A 12,500-nucleotide genomic window follows, 5' to 3' on the forward strand; every position below is an offset into this window, starting at 1 on the left:
CTGCATATGCACACCCTTTGAAGCAGAACACAGAGCAAAAACTCTGTTAATATATCGGGTGAAGATTAATCAGGCACAAACTTTGTAATCATTTTCTAATTTCATTGATCAAAAGCTTCACATTTCTGAATCTTAAGCTCAGAGGAATCAGTGGCCTTCACAGACTGACCTTAAACAGGTAAACACACACACAACAGTCACTAATTACAGCGCTAAATGACTCCATTAAGATGTCAATCAAAGTGTGTGTTCCTCCAGATTAGATTCGCTTGTCTCTTGATTGATATCTAAACTCAGGAGATTTATTACAGCCTGGCTGTAATCGATAATGATACCAAAGTCTGTCTGTCTATCATACTTTAACAATACCCTAGCAACAACTCCATCATCCATCATACCTTAGCAACACCCTACCTATATGCCTGTCCATCCATCCATCCATCACACCTTAGCAACACCCTAGCAACCACTTAAATATACATCATATCTTAGCAACATCCTAGAAACCTATCTATTGAAATGTCTGTCTGTCTATCCATCATCCCTTATAAACACCCTAGCAACCACTCAATCATCCATCATACCTTAGCAACAACCCAGCAACTGATCTGTCTGTCTGTCTATCCATCATCCCTTATCAACACCCTAGCAACCACTCAATCATACATCATACCTTATCAACACCCTAGCAACCATTCTAGCTATTTATCTGTTTGTCTGTCATAGCTACACCCTAGCAACCACTCAATCATCCATCATAACACCCTATCTATCTGTCAGTCCATCAATCCATCTATCATACCTTAACAACACCCTAGCAAGCTCTCAATTATACAAATATCTTAGCAACACCCTAGAAACCTATATATTTATATGTCTGTCTTTCCTATCCATCATCCCTTATCAACACCCTAGCAACCACTCTCTTATCCATATTTCTTTGCATCCCTAGCAACCCTTCTTGCTATTTATCTGTCTGTCTATCTGTTTGTCTGTAATAGCAACACCCTAGCAACCACTCAATCACCTATTTTACCTTAGCAACAACCTAGAAACTATTCTATCTATCTATCTATCTATCTATCTATCTATCTATCTATCTATCTATCTATCTATCTATCTATCTATCTATCTATCTATCTATCTATCTATCTATCTATCTATCTATCCATCCATCCATCCATCCATCCATCCATCCATCCATCCATCCATCCATCCATCCATCCATCCATCCATCCATCCATCCATCCATCCATCCATCCATCCATCCATCCATCCATCCATCCATCCATCCATCCATCCATCCATCCATCCATCTATCTATCTATCTATCTATCTATCTATCTATCTATCCATCCTTAGGAACACCCTAGCAACCACACAATCATCCATCTTACCTTAGCAACATCATAGAAACACATCTGTTTATCTCTGTCTGTCTGTCTGTCTGTCTATCCATCATTCCTTATCAACACCCTAGCAACCACTAAATCATCCATCATACCTTAGCAACACCCTAGCAACCCTTCTAGCTATTTATCTGTTTGTCTGTCATAGCAACACCTTAGCAACCACTCAATCATCCGTCATACCTTAGCAACCTAGCTAATATTCTATCTATCTATCTATCTATCTATCTATCTATCTATCTATCTATCTATCTATCTATCTATCTATCTATCTATCTATCTATCTATCTATCTATCTATCTATCTATCTATCTATCTATCTATCCTTAGGAACACCCTAGCAACCACACAATCATCCATCTTACCTTAGCAACATCATAGAAACACATCTGTTTATCTCTGTCTGTCTGTCTGTCTATCCATCATTCCTTATCAACACCCTAGCAACCACTAAATCATCCATCATACCTTAGCAACCCCCTAGCAACCATTCTAGCTATTTATCTGTTTGTCTGTCATAGCAACACCTTAGCAACCACTCAATCATCCATCATACCGTAGCAACTTTTTTATCTGGATGTCTCTATCCATCATCTCTTACCAACACACTAGCAACCACTCAATCATCCATAATACCTTAGCAACCTAGCTAATATTCTATCTATCTATCTATCTATCTATCTATCTATCTATCTATCTATCTATCTATCTATCTATCTATCTATCTATCTATCTGTCTGTCTGTCTGTCTGTCTGTCTGTCTGTCTGTCTGTCTGTCTGTCTGTCTGTCTGTCTGTCTGTCTGTCTGTCTGTCTGTCTGTCTGTCTGTCTGTCTCGTACCTTAGCAACACCCAATTAACCACTCAATCGTGAAAACAAACACATGATTTTGAGCAAACACATGAAACAAACAAGCTTTTCCTTTTCTAGCCTTTTGCTGCCACTCGCTCTAGTCAATGAAAGCAGGAGACATTTAAACGCTCATCTGCATTCTGGCTTGTGCATATATGAATCATAATGCAGAAAAACATCCAGAGGACCGTCCGTGTTGCGTGATAAAAGTGTTTCTGGTTTCAGAGGGTCAGCGCAGAGGTCTGCGCAGTTTCTCCATCATCATATGGTATTATCTGAAGATGAAGTGGCTCTCGAAAGCTTCGTCTCAGTCTGCTTTAAATTTCTGGAGCTCTTTATGCACTAATAGATTCTCGGCTCCTTCCCTCCAGGAATTAGACGGGTAATTACAAACCAATGATGAATGTGTAGGAACCGCACAAAGACTTTTAATTTTTCTTTTGCTCTCAGATAAAGCATGCATGCAGACTCAGAGTAATGAGCTCCACTGTCTGTCTAAATACTGCATACTATCTTTTTTTTTTTTTTTGGTTTAAGTTACTTGTCAAATAGTACACATTGTCCACACTTATTGTAAAATGCTGCACCCCTGTCATAAAATATTAATGCATATGCTTGTTTTATTGAACGGACCCTTTTAACAGTAACATAAATGTTTGTTTGTTTGCTTTGGAATTTAAAATTAATTAATAAGGTATTTTGGTAATTTTCTAAGATGCTGATGAAAGTGAAGAGCGAGGGGGGTGTTGGAGGGTGTTCTCCATGCCGCCCCTAGCAAGATTCCTCCCTGGGTGATCGCCCACATTGCACTAATCCGCCACTGACCTACGATGTTGCTAAAGTTTGCAGGATGTTTATTCAAGTGTACCGAGAGTGGTTGTCATTGTGTTACGAATATTTGCAAAATAATTTTGAGTTAATTGTGGCTGGGTTTTAGGGAGTTGTTATGCATTGCTAAGGTGTTATCTGTTAATCTAATCTAAGAGTGTTGCCTGCGGTTGCCAGGGTGTTGCTTATGTGTTCAGAATGTCAATCGAAGAGTGATGTGGGTGGTTGCCAGGGTGTTGCTAAGGCGTTCACAATGTTAATCCAACCGTGTTGTGGGGGGTTGCCAGGGTGTTGCTAAGGGGTTCAGAATGTTAACCGACGATTGTTGTGGGGGGTTGCCAGGATGTTGCTAAGGTGTTCATAATGGTAATCCAATAGTGTTGTGAGTGGTTGCCAGGGTGTTGCTAAGGTGTTCAGAATGTTAACCCAAGATTGTTGTGGGTGGTTGTCAGGGGTCTGCTAAGGTTTTCAGAATGCTAATCCAAGATTGTTGCGCGTGGTTGCCGGGGTGTTGCTAATGTGTTCAGAATGTCAATCGAAGAGTGATGTGGGTGGTTGCCAGGGTGTTGCTAAGGCGTTCAGAATGTTAATCCAACAGTATTGTGGGGGGTTGCCAGGGTGTTGCTAAGGGATTCAGAATGTTAACTGACGATTGTTGTGGGGGGTTGCCAGTATGTTGCTAAGGTGTTCATAATGGTAATCAAAAAGTGTTGTGAGTGGTTGCCAGGGTGTTGCTTAGGTGTTCAGAATGTTATTCCAAGAATGTTGTGCGTGGTTGCCAGGGTGTTGCCAATGTGTGCAGATTGTTAGTCCAAGAGTGTTGTGGGTGGTTGCCAGGGTGTTGCTAATGTGTTCAGAATGTTAAATGAAGAGTGTTGTGGGTGGCTGCTAGGGTGTTGCTAAGGGGTTCAGAATGTTAATCCACTAGTGATGTGGGTGGTTGCCAGGGTGTTGCTAAGGGGTTCAGAATGTTAACCCACGATTGTTGTGGGTGGTTGCCAGGATGTTGCTAATGTGTTCAGAATGTTAATCGAAGAGTGTTGTGGGTGGTTGCCAGGGTGTTGCTAAGGGGTTCAGAATGTTAATCCAACAGTGTTGTGGGGGGTTGCCAGGGTGTTGCTAAGGGGTTCAGAATGTTAACCCACGATTGTTGTGGGTGGTTGCCAGGATGTTGCTAAGGTGTTCATAATGGTAATCCAACAGTGTTGTGAGTGGTTGCCAGGGTGTTGCTAAATTGTTCAGAATCTTAACCCAAGATTGTTGTGGGTGGTTTTCAGGGTGTTGCTTAGGTGTTCAGAATGTTATTCCAAGAATGTTGTGTGTGGTTGCCAGGGTGTTGCCAATGTGTTGAGATTGTTAGTCCAAGAGTGTTGTGGGTGGTTGCCAGGGTGTTGCTAAGGTGTTCAGAATGTTAATTGAAGATTGTTGTGGGTGGTTGCTAAGCTGTTCAGAACATGAATCCAAGAGTGTTGTGTAGTTGCCAGGGTGTTACTGTGGTGTTGTGCCAAGGGTGTTGTTAGTGAATTTTCTAGCATGTTGCTAAGGTGTTCAGGATGTTAATCCAAGAGTGTTGTAGGTGGAACCCCAGAGTATTGTTATTTGGTTGTCAGATAATATTGATGCACAAGTGTTGTGGGCGGTTGCCAGGGTGTTGCTATGCATAGTCTTTTAAATTATGATTTCTGACTGGTTTTGATGGTTTCTATAGTGTTACTAAATAGTCTCTGAGTGTTACGCTTTGCAAAACAGTTGATCTCCATGTAATTGTTGTTTTTGTTGTTGTTTCTTGGTGGTTGTTGTGGTGCAGCATACTGCTGTAGGTCCAAAACAGTTTGTGATCTTCTAGTTTCTAGATGTGATTTGGCTTCTCCTTTTAATTCGTAACAGACTGAGGAAACATCCAGGAGTTTCACAGAAATCTGTGTTTGTGAGTTCCATGTAAATGAATCAGTGTTGTTGATTCGCAGAAGCATGTTGAGGATCAATACACACATTAGACACACACTGACTAATTGATCACCCTCTCTCTTTCCGGTCTGAATGAATGCACTTATGAATATGTATTAGTTTGACCCACGTTCGCTTGACTTGTTTCAGGCAGAAAGGCTTACATATGGAAATGGTTCTCATTTAATGCTGGTGGAGATTTATTTGCTGAACAGAATCCCGCAGCACCTTCAGATGTTTTACGGCAGCAGGAACTCTCACCAGGCAAATGTTCTCAATTTACATCTCGAGTCGACATCTGCTTGAATTTTTGCTCATAATCAGCTACAATATCAAAGGCAAGCTGAGAGTCTTCAGTCTATCAGACTTAGCCTGTGTTTCCAGCAAGTGGGTGTTGAATACCTGCAGAAAATGAGCAGTTTGCATTTACATCTCAATGGCGCATGAGGCACGTGATGGGAATTCCACCTCTGGAACCAACGTTTAATGACACATATACAGTGTATTCAATAATTAATATACAATCTTGTGGTGCAGAACTTTGCACTTATAATAGTTTTGGAGATAAAGATGTCCAGGAATGATCATACAGCAGACTTTTTACTGCAAATCACTAATAAAACCACTAAAGATGCTGTTGTTGTGGAGCTTAAGTAGATGAGCAATGAGCACAATCAGTAGATAAACATGATGTGTGGAATATTTATGATAACAGATGGAGGTGATTTAAAGCAGTGTATGCATGTTTTTTATATATGCATCACATTTTGTATGGACTAAATCAGGGTGCTTTCACACCTGCCTTATTTAGTTCGATTGAATCCAGGGCCGGAGCAAGCTGAACTGCCGCTCTAGGCAAAGGACGGTCACGCCACCCTCAAACCTAAAGTGAAACCGGGGGGGTCTATTCTGCCGCCCTAGACGCGGCTATAACTAAGGCTCGGGTGGCAAGGGTAGTTTAGGGGATGCCGCCCTCTCTGTTCTGCCGCCCTAGACACGGAAATAACTGAGGCGCGGGTGGTGAGGGTAGTTTAGGGGACGCCACCCCATCTCTATTCTGCCACGCTAGACGCGGATATAACTGAGGCGCGGGTGGCAAGGGTAGTTTCGGGGACACCGCCCTCTCTATTCTGCCGTCCTAGACGCGGATATAACTGAGGCGCGGGTGGCAAGGGTAGTTTCGGGGACACCGCCCTCTCTATTCTGCCACCCTAGACGCGGATATAATTGTGGGCGCGGGTGGCGAGGATAGTTTCGGGGACGCCGCTCTCTCTATTCTGTCACCCTAGACGCAGATGAGGGCGCGGGTGGCGAGGGTAGTTTCGGGGACGCCGCCCTCTCTATTCTGCCACGCTAGACGCGGATATAACTGAGGCGCGGGTGGCAAGGGTAGTTTCGGGGACACCGCCCTCTCTATTCTGCCACGCTAGACGCGGATATAACTGAGGCGCGGGTGGCAAGGGTAGTTTCGGGGACACCGCTCTCTATATTCTGCCACCCTAGACGCGGATATAATTGTGGGCGCGGGTGGTGAGGATAGTTTCGGGGACGCCGCTCTCTCTATTCTGTCACCCTAGACGCGGATGAGGGCGCGGGTGGCGAGGGTAGTTTCGGGGACGCCGCCCTCTCTATTCTGCCACGCTAGACGCGGATATAACTGAGGCGCGGGTGGCAAGGGTAGTTTCGGGGACGCCGCTCTCTCTATTCTGTCACTCTAGACGCGGATGAGGGCGCGGGTGGCGAGGGTAGTTTCGGGGACGCCGCCCTCTCTATTCTGCCGCCCTAGGCGACCGCCTAGGTTGCCTCTATGGAAGCGCCCGCCCTGATTGAATCGCACTAGAGTTCGTTTCCCCTTTTGGTGCGGTTCATTTGGGCAGGTGTGAATGCAGCAATCGTACTCGAGTGCGCACCAAAAGCGGACCAAATAAGCGTACAGAGACCTGCTTGAAGAGGTGGTCTCGGTACGTTTTCAAACGAACCCTGGAGCGGTTCATTTGTGGTGAGAATATGATCCGTACTAAAACAGGTCCAACCGCAAAAAGTACTGCGCCTTTTGGACTAATTCAGCTGCCGTAGGCCGATGCGCTGTGCATTTTGGGATATGGAGGAAAAATATTTGTTGACAGCGCTTTACCAACAGAGAGAGAGAGAGAGAGAGAGGGGAAAACATTACCTGATGGATCGTTGGTAATATTTCCGCAAGATGAGCATGTCGCAGTTTAGCTAAATTAATTCACGCCTCCTCCTGAAGTGACGTGTGATGCATTAAACACTGTTTTCCAGCCGCGGCCGCGCTTCATTCACCAAATGTATAGTTTGTCTAAAGCAGGCATACAATCAGCAAGCGCAGTCGTCCCTCCATAATAAAAAGCGACATTTTGTGTCTGTCGGTTTTGTTTACCTGCGGGAGTTCACTGGCATTTTCCCGCACGTGAATTCTGACCAATCAAAAAGCAGTTTAGGAAATATGTTTAACAACATCTGGCCAATGAGAGATGATGTGTAGACATGATACACACTGTATTGTAGTTTTTACTCGTCACTCTGGCACAAATGAAATCTTGGGTGATGCGACGGCAGCCATAAGGACAGTGCGCTCACCACACACCAGCTATAGGTGGAGTGGAGAGACAGTGATAGAGCCAGTTCGGTGGATAGGAATGATTGGGAGGCCATGATCATAGGGGCCGATCAAAGGACTTTGGCCAGGACACCCCAGTTGCACCCCTAGTCTTTACAAGAAGTGCCATGGGATTTTTAATGACCACAGAAAGTCAGGACTCACACAGACTGCAGGTTGAGCGCCCCCTGCTGGCCTCTCTAACGCCACTTCCAACACCAACCTAGTTTTCCCATGCGGTCTCCCATCCATGTACTGACCAGGCTCAGCCCTGCTTAGCTTCAGTGAGTAAGCCGTCTTGGGTTGATACGGGGTAATCCACAGCTGAAAAGTTTGTTTACATTAGATTTAATCACTTTTGTTGTAAACGGGTCTTGCATATGCCCTTATCCCGAGACCTCAAGTAATTATGCACATCGTTGATGCGATCCAAGACCTGTGAAGAAATTATGCCAAGGTCTCTATAATCTTGGACCAGGTCGCATCCTGAGCTGATGCTATGGTGGTCATGGAGAAATCGGAGAGCATCAGATCCTGTGGGCTCGCCTGATCCATTGCTGGTGACCTACTCACACTTGCAGTTCTCCTTTATGGACGTCCAGCGTCCTTCAGCCTCCGGCGCCTAGACTGCAGCTTTGCACAAGAAGTTTAGCCTGAGAAGAAATGATCATGGCCAACTGAGCCTGGTTTCGCTCATGTTTTTTTTTCCTTCATTTTCATCAATTGGTGAAGTTTGTTTCTCGCCACTGGCTTGCTTGCTTTTTGCTGTGCATCGACCGATTTATATATATCTATATATTGCTTTGAATGCTTGTGATCACCACAAGGGACCCCCAGAGAGAGCTTCCTCCAGGTTTTGTCTCCATCTGTGAGGTGCTCAAGGTTTCTGTCAGTTTGACCTCTGATCTTTCCTCACCATTCACTAGGCTTCACAATCTATCTGAGATTGAAAGACCCGAACTTCGACCTGCAGGTCAACACATTTCAGCTTTAGGAACTACAGCAGACAATGAGTGAAGTAAAGCCACCTGACCTGAAACACAAGGGACACTGACAGCTGTATGATGAAGTGTGTGTGTAAATATTGCTTTAACAGGCATGTACCTGCTGCTCTGAGAGGAATATCTTCACTAACACGTCCAGCTGAAGTCAGAATTATTCGCCCTTCCTTGGTTTTTCTTCTCTTTTTCAAATATTTCCCAAATAATGTTGAACAGCTTCAGGAACTTTTCATAGTATTTCCTATAATATTTTTTCGTCTGGAGAAAGTCTTATTTGTTTTATTTAAGCTAGAATAAAAGCAGTAATTAATTGCTTTAAAAACTATTTTAAAGGTCCCATGAAATCAAAATAACGTTTTTAGATGTTAGTATTGTTAGTTTGTAGGATATCTATAAGGTAATGTGCCCCAAAACAGTGACAAAATTTGCGTTTAAAGAAATAAAACGAAAATAAACATGTAAAGTTTGTCACTTCTGCCTAAATGGATCAATGATTTCACATTAAATCATATCCAATCAAATGCTCTTTAGTATCTGACAAGCCCCTCCCCTTCAAGACGCTTCTCATTTGCTTTTCTTTGGATGAACCTGAGCTCAACCACAACAAGCAATTGGCTGTTTTTTTTATAAAGGGGAGGAGCTACACTCAGCTTTACGTTAAACAGAAATTGCGGGGAAAGTATACATGAGGGCTAATAATTGAACTTATATACAGACTTCACCTGTGTATTCAGATTAGTCATGCAATTTGTGTCTAAACTTAATATAAACTTATCATTTAAGCAAACTAACTCATTTGTTTCAAGTTTGTGGAACCTAGTTTTATTGTGTACTACAACAGCAAGTGGCACATGGATGTCTCTCAAAAACACTCAGTTCCTACAGTCCTGGCCCAACTGTTATTGTCTCTGAATAATTAATTAATTAATAAATTTATTTATTTATTTATTTATTTATTTGTTTGTTTGTTTGTTTGTTTGTTTGTTTGTTTGTTTGTTTGTTTGTTTGTTCGTTCGTTCGTTCGTTCGTTCGTTCGTTCGTTCGTTCGTTCATTTATTTATTTAATTAATTAATTAATTTATTTATTTATTTATTTATTTATTTATTTATTTATTTATTTATTTATTTATTTATAAATAAATTTATTTATTTATTTATTCATAAATACATTTATTTATTTAATTAATTAACTAATTAATTAATTTATTTATTTATTTATTTATTTATTTATTTTTTCATTCATTATTTAATTAATTAATTTATTTATTTATTTAAATTTTTTTTTTTTTTTTGCCTAAAGAAAAGCTCAAATCTCTGAGGCCAGAGCTTTCCCTATACAGTTCCTAAACACCACCATAATTCAGAAAATAGTCTGAAGAAATATCTGCAAACACACACACAAATAAAACACAAAACCACCGGCATACTGCTCATAGTAAAAACATTTCCTGACCTGATAGGGATCTTCTGATTTTCTGGCAAACAAATTCATTTTTACTTTTTTTTTTTTTTTTTTTTTGGTCCAGAAAAGTGTTCTTAGAGCTTCAAATAATTACAGTTAAATCACATTAAAGAAGTCACATTAAATGTATTCGAATTCTTGCTGTCTATGAAGGATGAGAGAGCTCCAGGATTTCATCTAAAATATCTTCATTTGTATACGGAAGACGAATGAAGGTCTTGGGACATTGCAACATCATACCAGCGTACAAGGGAAAGTAATTTACAATTGTGAATTAGTCCTTTAAGTTAACCTTAAAACAATACGATTTAGATCTACAAGGTGCAATTTGCATATAAATTAATTTACAACATACAAAACCCGTGAAATGAACTCAATTTAATGTTATTTCACTATTTGATTCTAGTGGTAAGGGGATCTATTATGCAAAATAAAAATAAAAATTATAAGGGGTTTTTAACCTAGTGGTAAAAGTCTGCGAATATATGCAGCTTTTAATAGTAAAAATGTATTCATACTATTTTTTTAATATCAGACTTGGTGAAACCAGGCTGCAGAAACACTTTGATTGACATTCTCCCTTTGTACGTGTCATTAGAGGGGGAAAGCCCCACCCACTAGTGCCCATCTCTCCTTCATTAGCATAAACAGTGCTGAGTGAGAAGCAGCCACTATAAGCATTTTTAGCTCCGCCCTGTTTTGAAAAGAGCACAATCTCATTTGCATTTAAAGTGACAGTCATTCAAAACGGCATTATAGGATCAAAGCCTTAAAGGGGCAGCTTCAAAGAGTTATAAAGCATTATTTATGGGTTATAAGGAGCTAAAGCTTAACACACATACATTCTAGGAATGTCAGAGACTTTACCTCTTGGGGAAAAATGGCATAATAGGTTCCCCTTAAAGTCATAAATGAGACTTGATCAGCAGGTAAGCATTGACCTTGCTTGATTGACAGCCAGATTGTCGCATTAGATTAGAAAACACCTTAACCTTTGACTTCATACACGCAAAACACATCGATTGTGCTGTTATAACCTTTCATTGTATGCAAAAAGACAAAAGCAGAGAAACACTCAGAGGTCATTTCAGGCCTTCATCTTTTGTCTGCCGGATGCCTCCTCTTCCTGTTTTTGTTGCCTTGGAAACCTGTGATGTTTTAATAAGGCCAGTCGGCTAATGAGACGCGGCCGATTCATGCATGACAACAAAATTAAAATAAGGCCAGCATACAGCCCACGCTTTCAGACCACCATCAGGAGAGCTTTCCTCCTAATTAATGACGAGGAGAGGATTCTGCTGCTGTCGTGTAGTGGAAATAATTAATAAATGACACGGTTGGAGATGTCACTTCTCTCTCGAATGGTCATGCTCTGTGATTATAATACAGATAAAGAGAGAGAGAGAGATGGAGGCGGTGTACAGTCTGAACAATAGTCAGACATAAAAATATGAATCATTGGATAAAATGCGAGGCAGTGGCGCAGTAGGTTGTGCTGTCACCTCACTGCGTGTGTGTGTGTGTGGATGTTTCCCAGAGATGGGCTGCGGCTGGAAGGGCATCCGCTGTGTAAAAACTTGTTGGATAAGTTGGCGGTTCATTCCGCTGTGGCGACCTCGGATTAATAAAGGGACTAAGCCGACAAGAAAATTAATAAATGAATGAATTGGATTTATTTTTTGTTTTAAGGTAAGTGCTCTGTAAAACGTGTTTTGTTGACTTTACTTTAGAAAATGAAGTAAGCACTGCCCCAGAATGGTCAAGTAAATGCACCTGCCTTTGAGATTCTTATATGCGCGCACATTTCTGTTTCTTGTTTGCATTATCACGATATTGACCTAAGCTGCAAAAAAGTTACTTAGATAGAGAACAACCAAACTTCACAATAAAATCTCAATAGTAAATAGTCAATGCGTTAAAACAGTTCAGCCATATTATAGTTGTATGTTAAAGATAATATAAAAATACTTCTTAATTTTGTCAACATCTTCTAAGATTAATGGTTTATAAATTATAAATTATTATTATTATTATTATTAGGGCGAGGCAGTGGCGCAGTAGGTAGTGCTGTCGCCTCATAGCAAGAAGGTCGCTGGGTTGCTGGTTCGAGCCTCGGCTCAGTTGCCGTTTCTGTGTGGAGTTTGCATGTTCTCCCTGCGTTCGCGTGGGTGCTCCGGTTTCCCCCACAGTCCAAACACATGCGGTACAGGTGAATTGGGTAGGCTAAATTGTCCGGAGTGCGTGTGTGTCTGTGTGTGTGGATGTTTCCCAGAGATGGGTTGCGGCTGGAAGGGCATCCTCTGCATAAAAACTGGCTGGATAAGTTGGCGGTTCATTCCGCTGTGGCGACCCCGGATTAATAAAGGGACTAAGCCGACAAG

The 12,500-nt window shown here is 41.6% G+C and overlaps 2 protein-coding genes across 5 annotated transcripts in view; both read left to right on the top strand.

The window, feature by feature from the left end:
- trpc7b (transient receptor potential cation channel, subfamily C, member 7b) overlaps positions 1–12,500 on the top strand; it is a 112,375-nt gene that overhangs the window by 6,799 nt on the left and 93,076 nt on the right. The gene's annotated exons all lie outside the window — the stretch shown is intronic.
- Positions 1–12,500, top strand: part of LOC147840749 (uncharacterized) — a gene marked incomplete at its 5' end in the record, with an annotated part of 22,111 nt that overhangs the window by 1,165 nt on the left and 8,446 nt on the right. Inside the window, 5 exons of the mRNA XM_087282148.1 lie at positions 1,053–1,166; positions 1,311–1,350; positions 1,420–1,449; positions 1,606–1,720; positions 2,060–2,232. Coding sequence (XP_087138274.1) covers positions 1,053–1,166; positions 1,311–1,350; positions 1,420–1,449; positions 1,606–1,720; positions 2,060–2,232 — 472 coding nt within the window. The remainder of the gene's footprint in view (positions 1–1,052; positions 1,167–1,310; positions 1,351–1,419; positions 1,450–1,605; positions 1,721–2,059; positions 2,233–12,500) is intronic.

This window comes from Danio rerio, chromosome 14, assembly GCF_052040795.2.
Source record: "Danio rerio strain M-AB ecotype USA chromosome 14, GRCz13ab, whole genome shotgun sequence".
Taxonomy (NCBI): domain Eukaryota; kingdom Metazoa; phylum Chordata; class Actinopteri; order Cypriniformes; family Danionidae; genus Danio; species Danio rerio.